The sequence below is a fragment of the Balaenoptera acutorostrata genome, chromosome 17 (genome assembly GCF_949987535.1).
Source record: "Balaenoptera acutorostrata chromosome 17, mBalAcu1.1, whole genome shotgun sequence".
In the NCBI taxonomy this organism is placed as follows: domain Eukaryota; kingdom Metazoa; phylum Chordata; class Mammalia; order Artiodactyla; family Balaenopteridae; genus Balaenoptera; species Balaenoptera acutorostrata.
Window position 1 is genome coordinate 68,833,954 of NC_080080.1, and position 15,431 is coordinate 68,849,384.

The 15,431-nt window shown below is 34.1% G+C and overlaps 1 protein-coding gene across 1 annotated transcript in view; it reads right to left on the bottom strand.

Annotated features, from left to right (window-relative positions):
- Positions 1 to 15,431, bottom strand: part of C17H8orf34 (chromosome 17 C8orf34 homolog) — a 115,138-nt gene that overhangs the window by 3,789 nt on the left and 95,918 nt on the right. The window contains 1 exon segment of the mRNA XM_028167192.2: positions 4,833 to 5,005. Within this exon segment, the coding sequence (XP_028022993.2) occupies positions 4,833 to 5,005 (173 nt within the window).

Sequence of the window (15,431 nt, forward strand, 5' to 3'; positions counted from 1 at the left end):
GCCTGACCTTGCTCCATTTTGTTTCACACTCTGACGCTGAACACAAGTTGGTAAGTATTAATTTTATCTGGCCATATGTACTCTCTTTGGTGGAAAACTGGATGATTCCTCTCTTGAACTATCTCCTAAGCTTGTTTAGTTCACCATCGCAACCTAATAGACAAATCTGTGCCCTTTCTCTTGACTCTAATCAGAAATTAAAGGGTTCTCTTTTATTAAGGCCCAGGTTGTTGAAGAGATCACAAAAAGTTTCACACTTAATCACTTCATTTTGATTTATGCAAAAGAGCTCTGTCTTTTTTTCTTCACGTCTAAATGTGATGTTTTATAATTTATTTAGCAGACATTTATTAAGTGTTTGCTACGTACCAGGCATTGTGGGCACTGAGCTGCAGAAATAAGACGCATGTCCTTGTCATGCTCCTCGCTTTAAAGCAAGTACTTTGAATCTAGGATTTTTGTTTTCATATTGGTCTCACCCAGCACCCAGCACATCACCTTGTGTTAATGCTCAATAAATATTTAACAAATTCACTCTTTCTTTTTGAACCTCATTTTTTCTAACACACTAAATAAAAAATAAGAATTAATTTAAGTAGATATAATCTGAGTCCTCCAACTTGAGAGATGTGAAAATCCAAGGAAATGGAAAGGTTGGTAGTGAAACAAAAGAAGGAAAAACAGATTGGAATGTGAATAATGAGAAACAAATGGTAGATAATAAATTTGTAACTCCCATTCACCAGCTGACAATGACCAAGACCATTTCATGAAGGTTGAAGCAAGTGTTTTCATTAAAATACATGGTTTGGTCATGAAGATAGTGCTGGGCTATAAGAACTAGACACTGACTGAATCCCAAATGTTGCCTGTCTAATAATAAGAGTCCATCTATGAGTCTATGAGTCCAAAGATGACTAGCAATGTGTTTCATAAAATAATTATTTGAATTAGTATATGTATTTCCTAAATAAATAAATGAATGAATTCCTAAATAAATGAGAACAAATTTTGAATATATTAAAATGACCTCATCAATATTCTGAAACACATGATTTAGCTACATATCAATACTTCTTTTGGTTTTAAAGATAAATTTGTAAGTCGTAAGATCCAATTTCTGTATGTTTTAGATATTCTTAAGGTTTCTGTTCTTTGATTACTTTAGCAAAATCATTTTTGATTAATCAATATTCTTTGTGCTTAAAATTTGTATGTGAGAATATTCCTAAATTACCAAGTCTGTTTTAGTCTCTGCCACATGTATTGTATATTTTCTAACATGTCCACAATAGCCAAACTTAGACAATATTAAGGTTACTTCTTTATTCTTGACTTCTTATGTTAAAGAGTGCCCTCCATCCATTTTCTTCCTTCTTGTTCTGGTTTATTTTCCATCATACCACTTATCACTACTTGAATTTATGTCATAAATTCGTATATTTGCTTGTTGATTGTTTGTCTCTTGCTGCCAAGAGAGGAGCTCTAAGAGGAGGGGAACATTTCTAGGGTTTGTTAACAGATATATCAGAAGCAATTATGAGCTTTAATGAAAAGGAACACTTCTTAATGGGAAGTGAATTTAGCTTTTAATATTTAATATATATTTCTAAGTTGTAAGATTTTCTATTCATTTTATTTACCATCTAATAACATAATTATTTACCATCTAATAACAATGCTCACTTAATGAACAAAGCCAATTCACAAGATCTATAATATTTATTGATGTTTTTCTTATTTTAATAAAATGGTTCAGCTTAGAGGAGCTTCGTTAGGCTTTCAAGGCTTGATAAGCCTATTTAAAAATTCACATTATAATTTAGCAAGTAATTTTAGGAAATCTATTATCAGCTATTGCGAAGTCGAATTAAGATGGCTCAAAATAGAAGTATATAGGTTTATTAACTCAATTTTTATTTACATTTATATTATCAATGTGTGATTATTTCAATAACTATAAATGTACAATGAATATATATGCTTTCCCACTAAATGGCTAGACAAACCATGGCAATTGATGCCAACTGGTAGTACATGATGATCACAGGAAGCCAGCAATCATTCCCTAACACATTCACCTCTCCCTTATGAATCCTTCTTCCTTTTCTTGCTCAGATGCTTTAATTTCTTTCTTAAACTCTCTTAATCTAGAAGCTCTTGGAGAATCTAAGAAAGATGTGGCAGGAAAATGTCCATTTGCACACATGGGACATTTTGCACATAATTTCAAGAGACTCATAGATCTCTTGAGTCCTTCCAGAGATCATGTAGGGGTCATGAACTCCATGTTAGTAGCTCTTGTCTTATTTTATTAGTTTCTCCATATTGCCCTCATAATTGCCTTCGTTTTAACCAGCACTTAACCCTTCTGGTGACAGCTATGTATACTAAAGTTGCTGACCCTCTTCACACAATGTTGTATTTGTAGGACCTAAGGAAAAAGTTCAGGTAAGGTATATCATTAAAAAAAAAAAAGTTCCTGGAAAGAATCGTGGCTCAAAGGCTACCCATAAGAATCTCAAAGTTTACTACACCATTTATTTAATCTTCTCTAATCTAATGGTGAAAGTCCAGCCAATCATGTATGTATTGTTCTGAATGAACGGGAAAGTTGGTTATGTACTAAAGATGGAGTGTTGTAGTAACAGCCATTCAAATAAGACTTGAGCAATTAACAAGAGGGAAATCCATAATAGGAAAAGAGATAAAAAGTTAAGATAGACTATAAACAACCCTTCTTATAAAAAAGTTTTATTAATCAGATGTCTACTCACGGCCTCCTATGTGCCTCCTTCACTCACATAACAGATGCCTACTGACAATGGCAATGCGCCAGGCCCAGTAGGGGAGAGAAAAACGGAAGAAGTCGTCCTTGAAAATTAAGTCTTCTCTTTCAAGAGTCTAGAATATCATTTAGTCTGTTAATGTTTAAGACTGTTAAGTTATAAATGACAAGATCATTACTATTTTAGGGCAAAAGCTAATACTCTAGTTATAGACTCTAGAGTCATTAAAAAATTGCTCCCCAATCTGTTTTTATTCATTCAAATCAAATCTAATGCTATGTGAGTTCCTGGTATAAATTCAGAAATCCTGGTTTTATATTAGAGGATGGGATATAGTTCCTAACCTGTACTTTATTGCTACCCTTTAAATTTAGTTCAGAAAGCATGCATTCTTTTTTTTTCTCTAATGGGGCATCTGGGCAGGATTTCACCACTTTCTTCATTTCATAGGTAATATATCAACTCATAATTTAAAGATAGAGAAAAATAAAACTGAAAACAACTTTTCAAAACAAATATTTGAGTGAGATCTTCATGGATTAAGTTTTCTGGGTAACGGATTTGACCAGGATTGCAGGAAAGATTCTCCTTTATTGGATATTCAAGAGGGAATAAGAGCTCACTGCAGCCAGGAAGAAAACAGAAGCACTAACATTTGCAACAAATAGCTCCTATTTATTATTATGACTAAATGAAAGCAAAATGAAAGTCAAAATTTCTCTATTTTATATTTAAGAACTAAAGATCTAGCAATGAATAAAGATAAAGGTCTAGTGGGTTTCATAAGTCTAGTGTTAGAAATAAAATTACCCTCATTGACAGGTAAAATTGATCTGACATTTCACAAAAGAAGGTAAATGGATTTTTAGAAATTCTTTTCTTCTCCTTATACAGTACACTTCAACTATTTAAATAATTTAAAGGTTATTTCTCATGGAAATAGAATCAATTTTCTATATGCCTGAAGCACATTAACGAGTATTCTGAATTTCCTTCCCTCCAGCCAAGTGATAAGTCACAGTAAAAAAAACCCTGAAAGCTATTACATTGTAGAAAATACAATTTTCTCCTTGAGAAAGAATAGTTATTGGTTGCTGCTAAATTTAATGTAGGAAATACAAAGTTACTGTGGCTATGCTGTGTATAGGAAAAACTCTTCTGTGGTGGTCAGCTAGTAACACTCACAGAAAGTCTAAGCTCCTGTCACATTTTAATTCATGAGTATTTTTTCTCAATATCGTGTAAGCCATGCCTCGATAATGCTTTTTCACTCCAACTTCCTTGTAGAAGTCTTCATTTTTGTTTCGAATTTTACTCACTGCAGTTAGTATTACAAGAAATGGCTACACTGAATATATTGATACTTTTTCCAAAATATATGATCTAGACTTTTCAAAATTACCCCACTTCTACCAGCATATGGAAACTTAAGGCAAATCTTCTGACACCATTTTGAGCATCATAGGGCTGAGTAAAATGAATTAGGGACTTTCAAATTCACAAATCACAATAGTTTCAAGAATAATTTCAAAAATTAAACATAGAGAATGTAATAATTATATTCAATCATAATCATCAACTCTAAACTAAAGGTTTCTCTCTATATTCCATCTAACTCCACCTTCTGTAGTCCATCATACATTTAATAGTTTTCTTCTTGTTGAATAACTAGATCTTTATGGTACATCAGAAGTCCTCCCTCTCCAATCTTAACAGTCAGCCCAATAATATAGTAGGCCCCGTCCAATATTATAGTAGGTCTCAACTGACAGTTTATGTCCTGAAATTATTTTTCTATTTGGTTTTAGTAACAAAGAGATGATACTCTTCTTAGATGTAAAGAAAAAAAAATCAAAACCAAATCTATAATAAAAGCAAATCTAATAAAACTCTAATTTTAAAACAGAGAAATTAATTTTTATCTTATGTGTAACAATTTTCTACATAAAATTGCCGAGTTATTTCATCAAAATCGTGCACTTGATTTCCCCTTTGCCTTAAATGATTAAAATATTCGGAATCTTAGAAGACATCTCATCTCACCTTCCTGCAGGGCTAGAGCTGTTATCTTCATTGTCCCATTGTTCATTTTTACTTCTTGGAACTGGGGGCTGTAGCATCTCAGCGGCCAGCGGATCAGCATCATTCTCTTCTCGGCCAATCCACTCTCCAATTACGCGGGGTCTCAGAAGAGAAGAATTAAACGCCACTGTTTCCTGAAGAGAAGAAAAGAATTTCTGTGCCTTAGATTACATATTCCCATTAATAGGACAACAGGGAAATAATCTTGTGTAGATTTTAAACTGCTTCCTCAAATCAAAATGTTCCTTTTTTTCTTTCTGAATTGACTTAAAATTTCAGTCCTCTCCATCTCTACTAGATGACTTACTCTATAGGATTTGTGCTGACTCGTGAAGGCCGCTGTGATAAAGGATCCAGAAATGAAATCTCTGGTTTGGACAGCTGCATGTTTGTTCTCAGGCTGGAGGAGCAGGATTAGCATCTGTGACAGAGGAAGGAGTGTGCGCGAAGGCCCACACGGCGAAAGAGCTTTAGGTGCTGCTAGAAAATGATACATAACTTCTCAAGTATGGAGGAAACTGAGGTGGAGTCAGGGAACAGAGTCAAGAAGAGACAGGGCTGGAAGGATGCATTGCCTCCAACTGCAAAGCATTTTGGACTTCTAGAAATCCAGCAGAGGTTGGAAGCAGAGCACTATCGATGATGGGCATGCTATGACAATTCAAAAAAATGCTCAACTCTTTGCATAGACTTGGATGTGATGGGGCTCTTAAAATGGTATTTTAAATATTTAAATCATTTAATAATTTAAAACGAATACTGAACACATGCAACTGCTATGGGTATCTCGGTACATGGCAAAAAAGCAGATTAAAAAGCAATACGTATTGTATGATCTAATTTTTGTTTAAAAAATTTATATGGGTGTGTATCCATGTGCCAGTCTCAGCCTACCAATAGCCAATGTTGTTATCAGACCGGCCCTTGTGGTTCTTAATATGAATGCAAGACACCCTTCAGTAATAACCACTAGGAAACTTGGAAAAGTAAAGGTTTATTACTTATAGAACCTGGAAATTACACACTACACCTGGCGTCACACAGTGAGGTTCAGGGGGAGAGAGAGAGAAAGAGAGCAAGCACAGGCCTGGGTTTCTGCTTTTACTGGCGTGAAAGGTGGGGACTAAGGGTTTCTTGGGCTCACTCTTTATTCACGACTTTAAAAGAGAGTGGAAATTTAAAGCAGGAAGAGAAAAAGAAAAAGTGGCCAGTTGAAAAAAATAAATCGTCAGTAATTAAAATCAATTAAGAACTCTAAAACAAAGGTGCCGCAGTATGGGGAAGTGACCTGGATCTCTGCAGCAGTTTATCAGAGACAGTCACCTTTGAAGTGGATGCCTCAGCAATCAAAGCTTAAGTCAGGCACTTGCATTTTAAAAATAAAAAACAAACAAACAAAAACTGTCAGATTATACTATAATCCATCAATCCAGCATTCATAGACTAATCCATTCATTTATTCATTCTTTTATATTTATTATGACCTACTATGTGCCAGATACTGCTTGAAAAACAATGGGAAACACCAAAATTGGGAAAAACAATGGTAACACCAAAATTTAATGGTTTTATCTGAATGGAGGGACTGCAGGTAATTTTAATTCTTCTTTTGGGATTTCCATGTCTTTTCAATATTCTCTGAGAAATATGTACTTGCCTTAAAATGAGAAAAAATGTATTTTTAAAACATCTTGATCTGAGAAACACAGGCTTTTAATTTGTAATATTACAAGAGTCTTGAACAATTCCTTAAAAATTTAGATCTGATTTTCTGAATCTTTATAATTCCCCCAAATATTATACAAATACAATATTATAATATATACAATATAGCATTAATTAACATACAAATACACACCAAAAGCAATATGTGAAATGTGACTAAGACATATTTGATGAACATTAATCCAAGTGATTATAAGCGACAGAAAGTAGTTGGATATCTTAATATTGATTCCCCAGCCTACATGAAAATGTAGCAGATAAATTTTAGTGTTTGTATAATGTAGCAACTAATATGAAATCCTTCTGTATTTATATTCCCAAAGCCAGGAAATCAAAGCTTGCAGCTATGAAATCATGCAATCAAATTAATGTTTTGCAATTACTCGAAAGGCATATTCATCTGCCACAATTTAATATCATTTGAAGCACAAGAATTAAAATTAACAGCAATACTGTTAAACTTTAAACCTATATTTGCATTTAAGAGCAGATTAAGGAAAAGACATGTTCTAGAAAAAAAAATCTATAAACATATTTACAGCTTCAGAATCAGTTTTGGCCTGTGTGACTTTGAAATGTTACTTATTCTCTGAATTTTGTTTTCTCCAACTGTAAAATGGTCATGATACAAATTATAAAACCTACTGTATCAAATGAAATAGTAAGAAGCATAGTTAAACCACACAATTCTGTACATATGCTAGACACAATTACTTAAGGACGTGGGCTGTATTTAAACTACTTCTAAATATGTGAGGTAACTGGGAAAAAAATGGTACAGAACAGCAGGAATGGGTGAGTTAGGTAAGAACAGATGCTTGGTTGTCAATATGGGCAGAGTAACAGAACAGGGAATTGATAGTACAGGTTTTCATTCTATAAAGTTTCATTTTACAGAGAGTATATTAAAAAGATAGGATAATTAATTTAGTATTATCAATCTCTACATAATGGGACAGAACTGGGCTTAATAAGAATTGGGACAAAGAAACTGACCACTGTAACAACAGAAATGGGTGAGTTTAGGCATTATAAATGAAAAAATGAAACAGGATTTAGAGTTGAGAATGATCATAGAGTTGAGAATGATCATAAAGTTGAGAACTGCAGAGAATCAGAAATAACTTTTTGGTTGATTACTGGGAAATTAAATGATAGATGCCACTGCTATTGGAAAGTAGAGCACAGAGAGAAGGATAAATAGTTTGATATGCAGCCTGTTTAACTCCAGCTGGCAGCAGAAATTTAGTGAGAAATAGCTGATGAGCAAAGCAATACAAAGAGCTGCAGATAGGGTCAGAGGAGTTAGGGAGTGAATATTTTACAGGTGAAAAGTGGGACTCTACTATTTTTATTTTTCAGAATGTACAAAGCTTTTCTTATATTTACTCCTTTATGAAAATGTTATATCTCTAAAAATTCTTGAATATAGTCCATTTACTTGTAATAGAGCAAAATAGCAGATTTTTCTTTGGTTCTATTACTTATATTTGATTAAGCTAAGTAAAAATCTCTCCATAAATCTTTATGAAAGGATTTCAGTGAAGAAAGCAGTTCCACAAACATCAGTACATGGCAAAAGAAATTTTAAAACTTCACACTGAATACAAGTTTTGGAAAATATTTTAAGTACATGGATAAATAAAACATTTAAAATTTCAGTGCTAAACAATGTAAATCCTAATGATTCCTTAGAAATGTATAAATACATATTCCTTTGCCCTCCTAAGGCTAGAGGTCCCTAAGTGTTCAGATTCTTAAACAAGTGCGCTTAAATAATAAGAAAAGCATTAGTAGTCAAACATTCTCCAACGGTCACAGATTTGCTTAATATTTCCTATTAATAGGAAGCTCTCCTATCCAAGAAGTAGCTACCTTAGAGGAAACCTACTCTCTCCAAGCAGCCTGCGCCCGCTGGCTAACCCACAGTGAGTTCAACAGCTCTGACCACTGGTCATCAGCACAACATTTGATTATATTCCATGTTACTCAAATGTTTTCTCATCTTAATAAAACAAGCTGTTCATGGAAGGCTGGAATCATGTCTTAAATTCCTTTTTCCTCCATAATAACTAGCACAATGATTCAATAAAGTAAGCACAAAAATCTGTCCTGATTGAATTAAACATAATTCAAAGAATAAAAAATGGTGAATTATGAGGTATCTTTATGTCTAAAAATCATATAAAAAATTCATGGACAACACTGATTAACAATTTTTTTAACTCTCTTTTTTTAAATTTTTTAAAAAATTTTTATTGATATATAGTTGATTTACAACGTTGCGTTAGTTTCAGGGGTACAGCAAACTGATTCAGATATATATATAGAGAGAGAATATATATATATATGTATATTCTTTTTTTACATTCTCTTCCATTATAGGTTATTACAAGATATTGAGTATAGTTCCCTGTGCTATACAGCAGGGTAAAGAAAAAATCAAGGATGCTGCCATAAGACCCTTCATTAAGACCTCTGAAAAAAACTAAGATGGTGTCTATTAAGAATGTTGTTTTGCAACATCTAAAAGACCAGCAGTTAAATCTAGAGAGAGAGGCATGTCTTGAAAAGAACTGTGGATGTGATTTTTGGCACAAGAAGAAGACAGGAATCATATACACAGGAAACCCAAACATGATTTGGGATAGTTGAATTGGCAAAGGCAACAGCCTGAAGTAAAAGGGACTGAGACTATTCAAGAAGCAAACAGCTCTCGGGGACCCATTTTTCTACACAAAGGAAGAAAACTGAGGAAGTTGCTCAGAGGCATCTCTTCCAAAGCCTTCTTCAGGAGTGGCCAAGAGGTTACCAAAAAAGAAAGAAACCAGAAGCTGTGGAAAACAACAGATGGGGACTCCCAGAGAACCCAGTTTCCACTCCCAGGGAACAGAACTGGGGCTTAATTAAGGAACACCTCCCAACCCCTTGGACAGGAAGACCTGATGACATTTGCCCAGCAAGATTTAAGAACTGCTATGAACCGGGAATTTCTATAAACCTCTCATTATTTCCCTTCTCTAACAGGAATATTTAATGTGGTTATCCCATATCAGTCTCATCACTTAATGGAAAAGAAGAAACAAAACTATCATCATTCACATATATTTTTTATGTAGAAAAACCAAGAGAATTCAGAAACAAGTTACAAATTAATATGAGTTCAGCAAGCTTACTGAATTTAAGATAAAATTAGAAAAATAACATTCATTCCTATATGCCAATAAGTTTTAAAATGTAACTTATAAAACAGATACCATTGGGCTTCCCTGGTGGCGCAGTGGTTGAGAGTCTGCCTGCTAATGCAGGGGACACGGGTTCGAGCCCTGGTCTGGGAGGATCCCACATGCCGCGGAGCGGCTGGGCCCGTGAGCCACAATTGCTGAGCCTGCGCGTCTGGAGCCTGTGCCCCGCGACGGGAGGGGCCGCGATGGAGAGGGGCCCGCGCACCGCGATGAAGAGCGGTCCCCGCACCGCGATGAAGAGTGGCCCCCGCTTGCCGCAACTGGAGAAAGCCCTCGCACGAACCGAAGACCCAACACAGCCAAAAATAAATAAATAAATAAATAAATAAGAAAATCCTTTAAAAAAAAAAAAAAAAAAAAACAGATACCATTGACAATAATAGCCCAAAAGACAATGTACCTAGGAATCAATTTAACAAAAATCTGCATGCTCTTTTTGAATGCAACTATATGACTTTATCATAAAACACTATAATATTTAATTAAGTGGAAACATGCTTTGTTCATTGATACAATGACTCAGAAATGTAAAGATGTCAATTCTCTCATATCAATCTAAAATACAAAGCAATTCCAAACCCAATGGAGTAAGAGAAATAAGCAAACGGACCAAAAGAAGAAAATAGAAGCCCTAGAAACAAGATAAGTGACAGAAGCATGCATATTTATGGACAAATGATGAACTTTTCAATAAATAGTTATAGGAAATTTATATGTTCCAACTTCTTGCCATATTAAAAAAAGTTTCAAGTAGATTAAAGATAAAAAACAGAATTTTTAATAGAAAATAAACAGTAATATTTTCATGATATCAAGTAGAAAAGAATTTCTTAAAACATTACAAGTTAATGTTAAAATTTTCTGTTAATAGAAGGTACTATTTAAAAAGTGATGGCAAGCCTAAATTTTTTAGAATAGATTTGAGACACACAACAAGAGCTGACATCCAGAATGTATAATAAACTCACACAAATCTAAAGAAAAGAAAAATAACTGGGCAATAAAAATGAGCAAAAGAGACAAGTGGGCATTCAATCCTATTAAAAAATTATAAAATTGTTAATTGAATCCATGAGAAACCATTTTTCATTAAAATACTTGATGACAGTCAGTGTTAGCAAGGATCAGGAGCAATAGATATTAGTACAAACTGTTGCTGGGAGTATAAATTAATACAACTTCTTCTGAGAGAAATTCTGCGGTATCTAGTAAAAGTTAAAAATGCACATGCCATATTGCTAGATTAACTGAAGTTCAATTAGTTGCGTCTTTCTCTTTTAGTTCAGATATATTTTCACTCCTTAGTTAGTTACATCTCCTGTCTCCTCCTGATTCTCAACTGTTGCCTACACTTACAAAAGATGAACTGTCATTTCTTTTCTAAGGTCTGACATATAGAAAGTACTTTATAAACATTTGTAGAGTGAATAAAAGAATGACAAAATTAAGATAATGTATGATTCAATGTTTCAATATGTATTACCAACATTACTAGTCATTAGGGCAATGTAAATCAAAACCGCAATAAAATACTACTTTATACCCAGGAGGATGGCTGTAATTTAAGACAGACAACAAGTGTTAACAAGGATATGGAGATATTTGAACCCTCATACTTGCTGGTTGGAATGTAAAATGGTGCTGCCACTGTGCAAAATAGTTTGACAGTTCCTCAAAAAGTTAAGTATAGAGTTAGCATATGTTCCAGCATTTTCATTCCCTACATATATGCCCAAGAGAAATTTAAAAAACATGTCCACACAAAAACTTATACATGAATGTTCATAGAAACATTATTCTTAATAGCTGAAAAGCGGAAACAACTCCAGTGTCCACAAATTGATGAATGAATAAACAAAGTGTGGTATATCCATACAATAGAATATTATTCAGCAATAAAAAGAAATGAAGTACTGATATATGCTACAACACTAATGAACCTTGAAAGCATTATGCTAAGTGAAAGAAGACAGTCACAAAAGACCACATATTTTATGACTGCATTTATATGAAATTTCCAGTATAGGCAAATCTAAAGAGACAGAAAGTACGTTAGTGGTTGTCTTAGGCTAAGGGGTTAGGAGGAATGGGGAGTAGACATGAGGTTTCTTTTGGGGATGATGAAAATGTTCTAAATTTAGGTTGAAGTAATGGTTACACAACTCTCTGAATATACTAAAACCCACTAAGCTGTACACTCTAAAAGGGTAGATTTTATTATGTGAATTTTATCTCAATAAAGTTGTTAAAATAATATATTAAACTCATTCTCAGATTTTCCCCTTTTACGGTGGAGTACACATTATATAGTGCTAGGGAAAAGCATGGATTTGGAATCAGACAGATAAAGAATCGGAAGCTAGCAGGGGAGTATTTATTCCATCTCCACTAATACTAATTCTGAGACTTTCAGCAAATCACTTAATCATTCTAGCTTCAGTTTCCTTACTTGTAAAACAGGAAAAGCATAACCACTTCACTGGACTGGTACAAGAACTAAATTCAATAACATATCAAAAACACCTAGCATATCTGCTAACCCTAATAGGTGTTCAATATTATCTCCCCTCCGTTCCTTCACTATCTTCTGCACCCTCCTACCCATGATCTAAAATTTTTACTCTTTATCATGGAAATTTTCACGCTAATACAAAAGTAGAAGGAAGAGTAAAGCAAACCCCTCTGTACCCACACACACTTTCCTCAATTATCAATTCATGGATAAACTCACTTCACCCTTATCTCCACCCACATCACCCCTCTCTGCCCAGATCATTTCGAAGTAAATCCCATTCACTATGTATCATATCATTTGTAAATAGTCCAGTATGTAATCTCTAAAAAGTAAGAGTGCTTTTTTTTGTAAACACATACAGTACCATTACCACACCTAAATATAAAGTAAGAATATTTCTGATATCAAATATCTAATTAGTCATCAAATTTACCTGATTATCTCAGGGAATTATCTCAGTTGGCACACATCAGACTCTAAGCAAGACTTGGTAGGTTGTGACTGATCAACAGTCTTTTATGCCTCTTTTAATCTATGCATTCTCTTCCTCTGTCTCATTTTCTGTCTTGTAATTTTGCTGTCGCTGTGGTTCAGAAAACCCGAGTTGTTTGTCCTGTGAGTTTTCCAGAGTCTGGTTTTGCCCTTCGCATCCCTGTGATATGGCTTAAAATGTCCCTCTGCCCTTTGTACTTGCTGTAAATTCGTAGTTAGTTCAGGATAAAGTGTTTTTGTTGTAGTTGATGTTGTTGCCAATACTGCTTCAGAGAGAACGCTTGGTTTCATCTGGAGGCACAGACCATCCCCTTGACTCTTCTTTAGTGATTTTGGCAGCATTGAGATTACTGCTTAGATCCATTAATTCACTAGGAATTGATAAACGGTAATTGTCTAATTTTATAATTCCATATTCACTTATTTGCTGGACTACTTCTGGAAAGAGAAACTTCCCGTCATCAAATATTTGGTTACTCTGAAGTACGATTTAAATGGGAAAGGAAGATTAAAAGTTTCATTCTTTCCCTTTACTTTTACCAGTTTTTTAAAATGGTAACTTTGGTCCCCTAGCACCTGCTAAAGATGAATAATTCTTTGGATGAACATATGGATTTTAAAGTGTTAGGTATGATTCACTGCATTGCAGTTATTGTTCGTATTCATGTTCAAGTTTTCGTAACTCTTTCCAGTAGAAGACTACTTAAGCCGGCTCCTGAGCTCCTCTGACACCATCCTAGTGGTCCTCCATAGTTCTTACCTCTGGCATGGTAAGATATTTTAGGCTCATTTTGTACACTTTCTGCTCCTGACCTGGAAGCAACCATTATTTCAAGGGATTATGATTCTTTTTAGTTGGAAATATATTTTAAGACTAGAATCTGAATACACGGGGTACTCACTGTTCTGGGGTTGGTAATAGTGGACAGGTCTAAGAAATACCTATGTTTTAAACTGAAATAATTCAGGCTTACAGAAAAGTTGAGGGAAAAAAAAAAAAAGAATTCCTATATACCCTTCACCCAGATTGCCAAAATATTGTTAATGGGATAAGGTCAACGTTGTTAGTTGACATTTTGCTTTATCATACATATTTATACATAACACACACTCATAATTTCCCCAGAACCATCTGAAGGTAATTTGTAGATATGAATACTCTTTTACCCATAAATACTTCAGGGTGTACTTCCTACAAAGAAGGGCATTTTCTTATATGGTCTCACTATAATTACCAAAACCAGTAATTAATACTGATATAATACTAACAGACTAACCTTGTTTAAATTTCCCCAATTATTCAAATAATGTTGCACACCACAAAAGAAATCCTGGATCATGTATGGCATTCAATTGTCATGTGTTTATCTCCTTTAATGTGGAACAGTTTTCAGTCTTTCTCTGACATTTATGACCTTCATCGTTTTTAAAAACAAGGACCAGTTATTTTTTAGTAGGTCCTTCAATTTGTTTTTCAAATTTTTCCACATGATTATATTCAAGTTATACATTTTTGGCAAGAATAACACAGAAGTGATGTATTCCTTTCATATCAAAAGGTACATGATGCTGATTTGTCCCAGGACTAATGACGACAACGGTGATCACTTGGTTAAGGGGGTGTCTTCCATGTTTCTCCATTGTAAAGTAGCTACTTTTCTCTCACCAATTATTAAGTACCTTCTAGAGTACTAACTGTAAGACTATGTAGATATCCTGTAATTCATCAAAATTTCATCAGCTAATTTTAACACTCTTTGCTGACCTTTGTCTTCATTAGTTACTATGAAGGTTGCCAATCTGTGATTTTCTAATTTCACCATTCCGTCTAAATTTATTTGTTGGTACTCTGAGAAAGAGCTTCTCCCTCACCTCCACTTATGTAGGTATGTAGGTATGTAGGTAGGTATATATATGTACATAGGTATATCACTATGGACTTAACGGATTTTATTTCATTCAATAGACTATAACACATTACTATCATTATTTTTAGGCTTTAATGTTCCTAGTAGGAGCTCCTGCAAGGAGGTTCCTGTGTCCTTCTAACATGTTCCATCATTCTTTGATTTCATCTGTACCTTCTGGTGCTAAATGATATCCAGACTCAAGTTGTACTTTCTCAGCTGCGAATCTAGATTCAGCCATTTTTCCAAAGAGACCTGGTTCCTTTTAATGGAGAAAAATATTCAGAAAACAATATCTGGGCTCTAGTTGAGTTTACTGCCTGTAGATAGTCTATTTTTGTTTTTAAAATAGAAAAATATTATGAGTTCTGAATAATACTTTCAATTCAAATCAGGATATAGGATTGTTACTTAAACTTATCATCTTATATCTGTATTTCCTTTCCCCTATGCCAAAAATTCTGGTTCTTAAGGATATCAATATAATTACTTCTTTGCTATATCACACAAAGCACACACAACAGTCTCTTTATAATAATATCAACAGTATCACTAATGATACAATTACTAAAAACAGTTTAAGAGCTGATGCTATTCCCTTGGGCCTTGGGTACACCCCACTAGAGAACGATCAAATGACTGTGTTTATAATGACTTGGAGTAATTCACCTCAGTG